Genomic DNA, 13,202 nt, shown 5'->3' on the forward strand with positions numbered 1-13,202 from the left:
TTTGGAGGGAACTCAAAATTTAGGGTGAGCACAACTTTCACTATTTTCCATGTTTCATAATGTTAATACTAACTTAGCTCAAGTTTTCCCAGCCTGTTATATATAAGTAAACTATAAACCAGTCATCATGAGTGCCTGGCATTGGCTAATGCGTTTTCCTCACAGTTAATCATGTAACTATTGCAATAAACATGAAAAACACATTTATTATTTGTTCAAATGTTTTGAGTCCAAAATGTTGCTGCATAACCGGAATGACTCACTTAAATAAAAAGTAGTAAAATGACTTGTTCCACCACTGAATACATTTTGAGAAGAACTACATAGATAGGCATAGGCCTATACTACCATAAAATTGCTCTTAACGTTAGTCTACTACATGAATGTGAGACGTTCACGATCACCTCCAGTAATGAGTATGCGGCGCACACGCTTATGGCCTCGCGCGTTTCAACAAAAATAAGTGGTGTGCTGAAAGCTACAAAAAAATTAAAAACCCTGATTGTAGCAGCTACACCCTAACGCAGAGGTTGAGGGGTAAAAAAATAAGATGCTGGTGTCTTTAAAGGGTTAACAGGAGGAGGCGCAGCAGCAGCGGTCCGCTCGTCTGGGTGGAGTAGAGTTTAGATATAAACTTACTACAACAAATTAGCCAAGAGGACTGCATTATGGCTGGGGCGAAAATACCAAGAGAATAGCAAACATCTTCAAAACTGAATCCCGGTCGCTACAAAGACGTGCTAAACACTGAGCGGAGATGGGTGATGTGAGCGAAGAGTCGCTGCTGGATTATTTCTACTCCACGGGAGGCAGCTCAGGCAGAGTCAAAAATGCAGATTTACTGAAGACATTTAAGCCCTTTATTGGCCACAGTGACTTGCAGTTCCGTGGTAAGTAGCGAGTCGTCGTCTCGTGGATTCGGATGGGTGAAAATATTAACCCGAAAAATGGCGAAATGTGATGCGCTCGCGCGGCATCAGTTTAGTGCTCGGTACTGTGAGACTGCACAAATTCAATTCAAATTCACCCCACTTCTCATACATAGTAGGACTAACATGATTCATTTAGGGCTATTTAAACGCAACATTCATCAGTCTGCTCTAACAAACGGCTTTTTTTTTTAAATGTCCTTTCAGTGTTCCCGCTGTTGTAAAGCAGACATCTGGTTTGCATTAAAAGCCCCTCCATACATCTAGCTACAGTTTCAGCAGGAATTGTGTCATTTCCTCCCCCAGGCCAGTTGTATCTGCCTGATAACTGAACACAGGACCTGAACACAAACCCATCACCGAAATATATGTCACCACCATGCAAGAAGGCCCAGTGGCTCCTCAGACACAGCTGTGGTCTTTCAGCAAAATGAGGAATAATTGTGTGCTATAAATTCACCATTTTCCACTATTTGCTGAAAAGATGTTTGCCCGTGTGACTCCCTGCTGTTCTTCTCCACCCACATGCTTATGCAACTGTTCTGAATCATTGCTTACACTAAAATTCCTCCCATATTTGGCTTCTTTAGACAAATGTTTTTGGGTGTAACGTTACTTAACACCTAGCTAATAGCCCTATAATAAAGCCTGTCCATTCCACTTTAAAGCTAGACTATGTAACTTTTAAAAACAACGACGCAATCTTCCTGTTACAAATGAAAAGTTGAATTAAAAAGCAACAACACACAGTATCAATCAGCTCTGCTACACTCAGGGGTTATGCGGCTACAGACTTACTTGGTCTTTGTTGTCCTTGTTTTTAGCCGTTTGTCTATTTTCTGATTGAGAGCAACCAAAACCCTGAGTCAAATTCCTCGAATTTGCACACTTACATATATGCCCAATCACTTCAGGGGGCTAGCTACAGCTGCAACAAATAGTCAATCAGTTAGTTGATGGGAAGAAAATTAATTGGCAGCGATGATTTCCAATCATTTTCAAGGCAAAAAAACCATCATTTAAATGGTTACAGGTTCTCAAATGCTTTTCTTGTTCTTACATTACAGTAAATTTGAGGTTTTGGACTGTGGGTTAAACAAAACAAAGGCATTTTTCTTAACTGTTCTCCGATGTTTTATACACCAAACTGAATTAATCAATTGAGAGAATAATCATTAGACAAATCTATAAAAAAAAGAATTGTTAGTTGCGCTAAAGTTAGCTAACTTTAGTAGACATTGTTTTGTACCTGACGTCACTGAAGTTGGCCAACTTTTCTCCACTTGTGTTACTGTCGTACTACATCTTAACATGGCACAGATAACTAAGGATTTTTCACAAAAGTAAAACCGATAGTAAACACATTGTACCTCACCAGGAGTATCTAAAGCCTGCTAATATTAGCCAACGTTAGCCACCAGAAGCCATTGGTCACACCAGACTAAGTAAGGTTGTAGCAACGTGCATTCGCTGAGCAACATTGCATTGTATTGCTTAGGATGTCAACTTTTATGATTTGTGACACAAAGATTGTGACAGTCTGGTGGAATGGACAAGATTTATTGCAGTGCTGTTGTATTAGCTTGCATTGGTTTTAGCTATAGGTGTACCTAAAATAGAAATATCCCATTGAAACCCTTTAAAAGACAAAGCACACTTCACTGGCTAATGACTGCAAAATATATTTGGCCCAGAATACAAACAAGCTTGTAATGATTCAACTGTACCTTTACTTTTGGCACCGCCTGACATGCAAACATATTTTAACCTCCCTAAATGATTATCCAAAGTGACCTTGTATTGCCATTGCCAGCATGTACTGTCCAGATGCTATGTAAGCACTGCAGTTGTTGACAGAGGTTTAGAGAGCTGCCTTGATTCTCTGCCATCTGACATGTCTGTCCAATTAGAAAAGTGCTTCCCAGACATTTGAAGTCTGTCGTAGCATGTGGTTGCAGATTTCGATGTCGTAATTGTGATGATAGTGTTTTAATCACAATTAAGTCCACATGCATGACTGGAGGTAGACCTCTAATGGGGTTGCTTTTTTTATCAGACTGGAAAACTGGGGCATGGTGGGAATATAACGGTGTTGGGGGAGGGGAGGGGTGCACAAGTGTGTGTGCGTGTGGGAGGTCCTTGTTTGTGCAGACCTTTGGCTAATAAATAACTAGCATGTATAATGTGTCATGTTGGTGAGCAAGGAATTCTTTTGTTGAGACAGATGTAAGTGGCTGCTTCCTTTGGATTTCCTGTTGTTGTTGAACGCCAGTGGTACAACTATCTTACTACAAATGTTCTTTCCGTCTGCATCAGGAAAGGGAAACACTTCAATTGTCCTGAGCTGTGTGCCCATGTACACCTATGCATGAATGGAATACCTACGCCTGGAAAATTCCTCTTTTGTTTAGCCAACCTGGCTGCTCTTAATCACACAGTCTGCACATGTGTGCTCACTGCTGTAAACTAAAAGAAGAAAGCATTATCTGATGAGGTTTATCAGCTGTAGTTTGTTTGCTTCCCACAGGAAATATTTTACTTAGGTCTTAAGTGAGGGTCAGGCTTTTGCCTTTGGGGATGCACTGTGATGTGTTTGGATCTTAGCTGCAGGGGAACATCTTTCCTCTGAAGCTTAATGTGCTGTGATTTCATTGAAGCAACCGTTTCTTTACAATGTAAGCTGCATCTAGCTTTGTCAGCTAAACAGACACGGCAGCAGAACTCCTTCCTCTTACTGCGTCAGAAACACAAATCAGCAAATCCTCCATCGGACTGTAGCTCAACAACCCCACATCAATTGTAAAGAGACACCATTACATTCTAGCTGCATCTGTATCTGGAAAAACTTAATGTGTTTTTATAGTAAATCAAACTCTTTATCGCCGTCTATTTCTGTCACCCACATAAGGCAGCTGAGCTGAGTTTTGTGCGCTTTCCTTTCACCCTCACTTGGAATTTGTGGGTGTTGGAACCAGTGGTGTAGTCTACATGATACGCAGGTATACGCAGTATACCCAATAAGAAATCTCCATGACTTCCATATACCCACTTAAAAATGTGCAATGATACACAGCAACATAGTTTTGTGACAGAACTTCCACTTCAGATATCTGCATTCACAAATACGGGGTCGAGTAATGGGACAGCAAACTAAACTAACACTGCAGAACATGCAGAGACCCTTCTCATCTTTCATCGACCCGCACCTCGCTGAGCGCGGTGCGTAGTGTGCGCGTAGGGGCCAAATGCTCCGCCTACGCTAACGCCAGTATCCTCCCTTCACCGCAAATTTTAGACAAATATAAGTAGCCTATTTTATTATGTCCTTTGTTGCTTTGGGGTCAACTTTTGTGATCCAGGTTTAGTTCACTGATCTGAAAGCCCCCTTACTGCTTTATATTCCATTATATTTTTAATATATTTTGGATGTCATCAGTGTTTTTCTTCTCATAGGATAAATAAAGGTTTTCCCACCATAAATTGGTGCATAAAAGTGTATGAGAATGCAGGAAAGTCTTTGACGCTCAAAATAACCCTGTGGGAGGACACCCAGACCCCACACTTTGATATGCCCCCAAGGCCCATTCTGAGCCAGGAAAAAATAAATAAAAAATATTATATAAAATTATATAATATTATATTTATGTGGTACAGTATACCCACTACAATACATTAGACTACACCACTGGTTGGAACCACTTATGTTTTGCTGAATGCGAGAAATTAAAAGCTATATTTAGTTCTTACTTCAAATATGTTTTTCCCTGCAGCTAAATACAGAGAGGAATTCAAGCTCATCATTGACCGAATCGCTGTGGTGAAGTCAGAGAATGTGAGTAAAATATTTTTACCTTTTGTGGAAAAACCTCTGCTGCCGTATATGCTTTACTCATATCTCACCACTGTGGCATAAACAGGCGACTAGATCACAGTTATGAAATGTTCCAGCAAAACTATCATGACGTATTAAGGAGTTGTCTAATCTTTGCTTTTTGTTTTAAAGAACTCTTTGTACCCACTGGTTTCCCCCAAGGGACTGCAGCTGCAGTTTTCATTTTCCTTGGAACCATTTTTACGACGCATTTTCACATATTGACAAAATGAATGAACAGTAGAACTGGTGCTGCCACAGTTTATGTTTAAAGTAACTAATCTGACTTGTGATCCCCAAATAATTGGATTCAAAGGGCATTAGACATATATTTATATAAAAAAAGTAAGTTGTGCCTGATTTTTACACAAAAAAAGTTGAATTACCTACTTAAAGGTGCAATATGTAATATTGTGTGTAATACTGGCAGCTAGCGGTTAAAATAGTTACTGCACTACCAATTCAAAATATGGAGAGTCGTTTCCCCCGCCCCCTCCTGCCCAGACTCGAAGTTCACGGGGGTTGCCAGGCTGAGACCGCAGCATTCACAACAATGTTGCTAGACGCCTTTCTCACATAGCCAGACATTATTCCACAGCACAGCAGAGTAGCTAACGTTAGATGCTAGTCTCACATAGCCAGACATTACTCCACAGCACAGCAGAGTAGCTAACGTTAGATGCTAGTCTCACATAGCCAGACATTACTCCACAGCACAGCGGAGTAGCTAACGGTAGATGCCAGTCTCACATAGCCAGACATTACTCCACAGCACAGCAGAGTAGCTAACGGTAGATGCTAGTCTCACATAGCCAGACATTACTCCACAGCACAGCAGAGTAGCTAACGGTAGATGCTAGTCTCACATAGCCAGACATTACTCCACAGCACAGCGGAGTAGCTAACGGTAGATGCTGGCTATATTGACAGTCATAAAAGCCCGTGCTCACGCTGAGCTCTGTAACCAACTGACAGACACACTTTTTCGGCTTAAAATGACAGTATGAACCGCTAAAAACACAACAACCTCACTGTCCTCTCCACACGCCAGTCAGGCACACTTCCTCGGCTTAGAATTACAATACGAAACGCTAAAAATACCACTACCTTGCCGACGGAACACACTTCATTGGCTTAGAATTACGGCAACAATCGCTAAACGCACTGCAAACTCACAGTCCTCTCTTTCCGATTTACAGCCCCCCTGTCGTGGCTTAAAATAACTCACCGTTGTCGGCTCCAGCCGCTGAAGAGGCTACACGCTGTAAACAGCCATGGGCTGCTTGCCTGGTCCTCCCGGTAACGTTAACAGTTAGCAGGGTTAGCATGGCAGCGTTAGCCAGGACCAGTCGGGATGACTTTACTGGCTATGTCTCAATTGTTTTTGCGAGAAACCAACTTGGGTACTCTAGCTATATAATTCAATGTGAGTACACAAATGTTGAAATGACAAAAAATGCCCATCCCTAGTAGCTGTGATAAATTAGCCTGAAGCTAATGCTTACCTGTTCAGGAGAAAATAAGCCAACTCTGCGTCCTTTTGGGATCTAAGCTGTCTCCATCTTTCAAATACATCTCCAATATTTACCAGGGGGTTGTTACGTCTCTGGTCACGCAACTGTAGAATCTATCTCCGTTGATCCTGTTTGTTTGTTTGCTGCTTTCATGGCTGTACTACCGTTACAGCTGTAGCGCGCTGGGTTTACGTTTTTACAGGTATATCTGGCAACCCGTCCTGGCTGTCAAACTGGACCGTTGATAACAACACACAGATCAAAACATAAACATAAATTCCGTCACGGAATGTAAATTTCAAAAAGAAAAAATACTGATATTAGCATTGTTGTCAGAAAAGATAGTATTTCAGTTTAACATGTTTCCTTAATATCTGATGAGGCAATGGTGTCATTTTTGGATTTATTACAGTGCAAATATTACATATTGGACCTTTAAAAATTATATTCCTTCCCTCTCATTACAAAAAACAGTTTCTATAATATATGCCAATACTGTTCCATTTTACTAGACACAAGAGTACGTATAAAAAACCCCACAGAAGTTATTGTAAGAAAGACAGTATAGCCTAACCTACATGTCTGTGTTTCTGACTGTGGATTTCTTTTCAAATGATATTGTGCAAACCGACTGCGTTTGTCGCAGGGTGAGAAGTATCTTGTCCTAAAGAAGAAATACAGACAAATGCTGCATGAACGAGACCCCAAACATCACGGGACCGACGCTGATGGACAGAGCGGTTCGAGCCCGGCCAGAGCTCCGGCCACTGTACAGTGGGACGCAACGGACGCCTTGGCTTCTTCTCATCCACAGCAGGATGAGCAGATGTCATGTGGAGGGCCCGATGGTGCTGCAGAGGTACGCTCGCTATTCTATTCTCTTCTATCTGTAAAAACTAAATAAACTTTGGGCCAAGCTGCTATGATTCAGCGACAAGTCTGGACGCTGAAACGCAATTTGCTGATCCTGCTATCACCACCCCAGCACAGTGTTTACTCTTTATGTGACTGACGCATTTATTTCTAAACAGGGCCATCTTTGTGTCCTCTGCCTTTTCACAGCCATGTGTCAGCATTTAATCACGGTTTACACAGAGAAATACAGTGGAACAGAAAAATGCTCTGTTACTGGAGCAAGTTAGCCACTATGAGGAGAAAGAGAAGGTCAAAGGGCTTATCACGTCTTTACATAAAAGGCAGAGCCGTTTAATGCATAGAAGCACTTGACTGAAAATAAACACTATGTGCCGGTTTTAATGCACAATAATCCTCTGAACGTACTTTTACATATTGTTCCTGCAATAAACTTGAGCATGTAATCATAGATTTGAAAGATTAAATGTATTTCATGCTGCTGGTTTAATGTTCTCACACATGATTTGCTTAAACAGGCACCAAAAACATTAACAATAACATTTATCCACATCCAGATGGTGCAACAAAAAAAAAAAAAAAAAAAAAAGCTGAGTGCTAACGCTGTCCGTTATCCTCAGCCAGCACTTCACACAGCTAAATGTTTGAAGTTTAAATTTATAGCACATCATGTCTGTACTCCTGTAGGACCAGCAGACAGGAACAGCCTTCATGCAGCCCACTCTACTGCAACTTCCTGTCATCCAAACCCAGGGACCCTCGGCACAAAGCAACGGGGACGATGAGCTGGACAAAGATTCAGGGTCAAAGGTGACAATTTGGCTATAAGAGAGGCAGTGCTTGAATATTGGGCCGGTACTCGCTGGCTAGAGTATGTACTGCCACTTACACTACCAGTGGTTGTAGGTATGCATGTTGTATTTCATTTACAAAGGCAGGGTTGGTAACTATTTCCATTATACACTTTTTTATATATATATTGTTTGAAATGGTCTTTACACCCCGACAACAACAAATAACTTCAGGGCTCTGAAAAAGGAGTGAAAAAGACCCGTCACCTGTAGCTGCCATAATCCTGTAAAAACGCCCACCAATCACTGCCTCGCTGTCCACACAATGGTGATCGACCCCTCCCAAGTACGAGCCTGAGCTCAGTGGGCTGGCGCCGCGTTGCTTACAGTTTTAAACATTCTTTGTGATAATATCAGCCGTTTGCGTGCCGTTGAATGAGACATGAAGTAGGTGGTGATGGCGCAGTGGATAGGACACATACCTTTGGTGTGGGAGATCTGGGTTTGATTCCCACTGTGTTACATCATCCAATGTGTCCCTGAGCAAGACACTTAACCCATAGTTGCTCCAGAGGCGTGCAACCTCTGATATATAGCAATTGTAAGTTACTTTGGATAAAAGCGTCAGCTAAATGACATGTAATGTAATGTAATGTAATGAGGTAAAACGTCGGTCCTTTCTCCACTCTGGGGCAGCGATACAGCGGTGCTCGTGCACGTCTGTGTCAGGGAGAGGGGTTAGCGAAGCCCAGAGGAGGTGCTACTTTCAAATCTTGCGAACATTACCAACCCTGCCTTTTTTTTTTTTTTTAGGACAGATTAGGTCAGGAAAACGGGAAAGAGAGGGAGATGACATGCAGCAGAGGGCCACAGGTCAGAACCACGACAACGATTAACCCTCTGTACATGGGGCGCACGCTCAACCAGGTCAGCTAACCGGGCGCCCCCCAACCCTGCCTTTAAGGCTGGAGGTATATCATTCCTTTTCCGGCCAAACGAGGCTGGAAAAGAGGCGGAAATATGATGCTGATGGGAAACGATTAGTGGATCCACAGAAAATGAATGACACAATTTTGTTAATCATAATTTTGCTCGTCTCAAAAGTCACACCGGTAATAGTCATCATAGACGTTTTTTTGAAGCTGCTCTATTCATACGGTATTTGTGACGTAACATAGCATGCTGCGTTTGTGATTTGTGTCGTTTTTACAGTCATTATTAAAAAGCCGATGATTTCCAACCAAGGGTACTTGTACCCCCAGGGTATTTGGAAAGACTGGTGAGTAGCTCAATTAATTTGGAGGAATTATGATTTGCCATAAGAAGTATTTCGACACATATACACACACAAACACACAATTAGGAGTACAAATGTGAGGCTGATTTTAAGTATATTTATTGTCACAATAACCAATAACCTAGCAGCTACGATAAGACGACTGCACCTCCCAGACAACCTAAATCAGTTGTAACACCTGAACAACACGAGACGCGATTGAGTGTAAAACCAATTAGCACGCAAGCAGAGACATCAAAATAGAAAAATACAAGTTACGAATATATGGTTTAATGTTCAGCGTCTGCCACTCCAAGAGGTAGTAATATGAATACAAACTTTACCAAAGCTACTGAAAAAACAACAAAAAACAGACAATATAGGACCTCTGTGTCTTGTATGAATAAAATATATAGGCCTAATTAATAGTGTTGAGTAACTTCAATTTCACTTTAAAAATTCCATTAAAAACAACACGTTTGGGACATGAAGAGTGATGATGAAGGAGCACTCGAGATTATCTGACTGGGGCGTGGGGGTACGGTAAACAAACGGCCCACTTTAATATTCATTATTTCCCCACCAGTTAAGAGTTTATCCATACGAGGCTGTGTGACAGTATTTCATAGACTGTCGAGTAAGATAGCTGTTGGGACATAAGATGCCTGTAAATTAATATTAAAATGAACATTTACAGAAATGATAAAATATAATGTTGGAACACTGAATAAACAAAAACATTGTTTTAGTGTGTGGTCATTCAGGAATCTCAGTCAAAACAACCTAATGCAATATATTATCAATGCTTACATTATAGCCTTTTTCCGACCAAGTAGTTACAGGAACCTAGTTATAGGAAAAGTCCACTTTTAAGCAGATCCGAAAACTTTGAAGCAAATTGTCAATTTGGCATGAATTTGAGCAAAACTGCCTATATTCGAAATCTAAACAGTTCATTTATTGCCTAAAGTGTTGTCAGAAGTGAATTTAGTGATGAATAAGATGGCGAAAATTGTCCCGTTGTTGGTCTGTCTGTACCGGAAAACCCGACCCTCGTTGACCTAGGTTCCTATGCTGAAAAGGGAACAGCGAAAAGACCCTGCCCTGAAGTAGGAGCTGAAAGAGTTACAGGAACTGCGGCCAGAGGAACTTAAAAATCCCCAAATTGGTACGGTTGGAACACAAGAAAAAAAAGGGTTCTAGGAATTTTATGTTCTAGGAACTGCAAAAATCCCTCCGGTCGGAAAGCAGCTTATGATTACATTTTGAAATGTAGGCGTCAGTGTAAATGGCTTTATGCAGCTTTGTTTTAAACTACGGAAGTCATATACATCACCATTAACACTTCTTTTTATTTAAACCTTTGTGTCTGAAATAATGAACTTGTAGTATAAATATAAGCTCACTAATTGGTCGCTGGCACCTTTTTGATTTAAATTTGAAGTTTATATGATTAATATCCTGTCATTCTGAAAGTCATGTAGATGAAAAATACATTTAAATTTGTTTTATTACCTATGACTGTACGTGCTCAGAGGAAGGGCACAACTTGGACTCATACAGTAAATTTTCTCCTAGGGTCATTTGAGGTCGACAGACTGACTTCCAGGTCACTCTAGTGGTTCCTCCTTTACCCACCAGGTGGTGCTAAGTAAATTACCTAGTATTGCAACCTACAGTATGTTGAATGTGAGTGGGAGGAGGACCCATTGGGGAGAGAATCTGCATTTAAATTAAGCTCTTTGTTATTATGTTAAGCAGCAACATGTTGGAACTCATTAGAAAGATAATAATCATTTGTGCCCATTAAAGAGATTGAGATCAATCCAAGAGAAAGATATGTGGCTTCCCTTGATGGCCTACACAATAGACAGATGAAATATGTTGAAGTGTGTTAATATAGCACCAGCAATCAGATTAAGTGCGTTTGCTTAAGGTATTAGTCACACCATTGAACTTTTGTATTTAGGACACCCAGTGTTGATGGTTGTTTCACATTACAGAAGCTACCTGGCTGCTTTCTTAATCACAACACCTGAGGCTGTAAGCTTTGTTGATAGGAACTGGCATTCATAATGTTGTGCTTTTAAATGCAGGATGGCTCTCTGGAGCTCCTTTAAGTTTAGTTTTAAATCAGGAGGAGAGCATCGTCCTTATCTGGTATCTCAGTTTGTATTTTGGTCCTTCATAGAGAATAGTCAGCTGTCGTCAGCTTGAATTACAATGGATTCCAATTAGACCTCAAAAGATAGCGCTGATATATCTTTATCGGCATGTAAGTACAAATAAACTACAGTACATGAATGCCAAAGATATTTTAAAGGGCATTTTGAAATGGTTGTCTCCCATTACATATTTGTCCTCCAGAAAGAGAACAGAAGTTTATTCTTGGACTAAAGAAAATGTGGCAACACTTTACTTGAAGGTATCTACATAAGAGTGACATGACACTCTCATGACACAGTCATGACACATGAACCCTAACCCTAACTTATGACAAAAACTGAATGACACTAAAAGAAGCGTTAAGTCATAAACGTTTATGACTTGTTTATAATGTTTATGACACGTTCATGACAGTGTCATGTCACTCTTATGAAAATACCTTCAAGTAAAGTGTAACCAAAAATGTTTCAGTGCATCTCTGTCTCAGTTCTTTACAAAAAAAAAGCATTTTTGCGATCCTTACCAAATGTTTGTTTAGGTTATGTGTTTAAATGTTGCATTTTAAAAACAAGATGGAAAAAAAGCTTCTGTGGATGTTTTGGCCATTTTCTTCCTCCAGCTGTAAAACCTGTTACCATAGAGATCCAATGTAACGGACATGAATTCAAGCTACAGCTACAGTTCCCTGCTTAGGACAACCATCTTTGAACAGCTATCTTTCAGCCTGTGGGAGATTAGCATATGAGATTAATTCATTTTGGATATTGTCACTTTGATTAGAGGAATGGAAGTGTCGGTCGGTTGGTGGTCCGCCACTTTGGCCCAGACTGAAATATCTCAACTATTGGATGGAGTGCCATAAAAATGTGTACAGACATTCATGATCCCCAGAGGATGAATCCTACTGGTGACCCCCTGAAATTACGTGGGCCGTTCTAACGGACGTTCTCAACTACAGTTCCGAGACATCTGTTTAGAATTATCTTAATGAATAATGCAACAAGGACGAAGCATGTAAACTGCGTTGTTCGTTTATTCAGAATGGAATGGATCGCAAATGGATCCGAATGATGAAAGTAATGATTAAAAAAAAACACGCGGGCAGAGAATCTAAACTCTAACTCAGGATAAAGTGTAATTACGTTGGGGATTCCTTAACCTTTCTTCTAGCACCACCATCAGGTCATCATTTCAAATTTGTCCAATACTTACACGATTCAAAGCTTATGACCATACACTTGCAAAACTGATGATATTTCTATCATCCGCATGCTCGATGAGTCGATCAATCAATAAGTCTATTGACAGAAATGTAATCCTCAAATTTCGATCCAATTTTGATAATTGATTCATGGTTTCATTTATCAAGCATATAGCATCTAGTTTATTTGTTTTATATTAATTGTAAATGGAAAATGTGGGTTTTGGACTGTTGGTCGACAAAACCTTGAAGACGTCGTGAGATGTGCAACTTTTCAGTATTTTCGGACAATTTACAGACGAGATGGATAATTACAAAAAAAATAACTAACAGATGAATCAATAATGAAAATAACAGTTGCAGGCCTTGCAGTTGTTGTAACCTCTCAGTCTTTACCTTCATGCCCAACAATGTTTTTTTTCTGGTTGTTATTATTGGTCTCCACCAAAAGTGCAAAAAAAAAAAAAAAAACGGGCCAGAGTGGAATAGGCTGGATAAATACAATCCCTCCACTTTTCATGTTCAGCGCGCTGACGTGTGGCAGTTTGTGCATGAGACTTGAAAGAGCCGAGTGTTTTAAC

The 13,202-nt window shown here is 40.5% G+C and overlaps 1 protein-coding gene across 1 annotated transcript in view; it reads left to right on the plus strand.

Annotated features, from left to right (window-relative positions):
- The first annotated feature begins 558 nt into the window (after window positions 1–558).
- LOC114558444 (ankyrin repeat domain-containing protein SOWAHC) overlaps window positions 559–13,202 on the plus strand; it is a 29,898-nt gene continuing 17,254 nt past the window's right edge. Inside the window, exons 1-4 of the mRNA XM_028582454.1 lie at window positions 559–890; window positions 4,700–4,761; window positions 6,961–7,173; window positions 7,875–7,997. Of these exons, the coding sequence (XP_028438255.1) occupies window positions 758–890; window positions 4,700–4,761; window positions 6,961–7,173; window positions 7,875–7,997 (531 nt within the window). The 5' untranslated portion in view covers window positions 559–757. The remainder of the gene's footprint in view (window positions 891–4,699; window positions 4,762–6,960; window positions 7,174–7,874; window positions 7,998–13,202) is intronic.

Source organism: Perca flavescens, chromosome 7 (genome assembly GCF_004354835.1).
Source record: "Perca flavescens isolate YP-PL-M2 chromosome 7, PFLA_1.0, whole genome shotgun sequence".
Classification (NCBI taxonomy): Eukaryota; Metazoa; Chordata; class Actinopteri; order Perciformes; family Percidae; genus Perca; species Perca flavescens.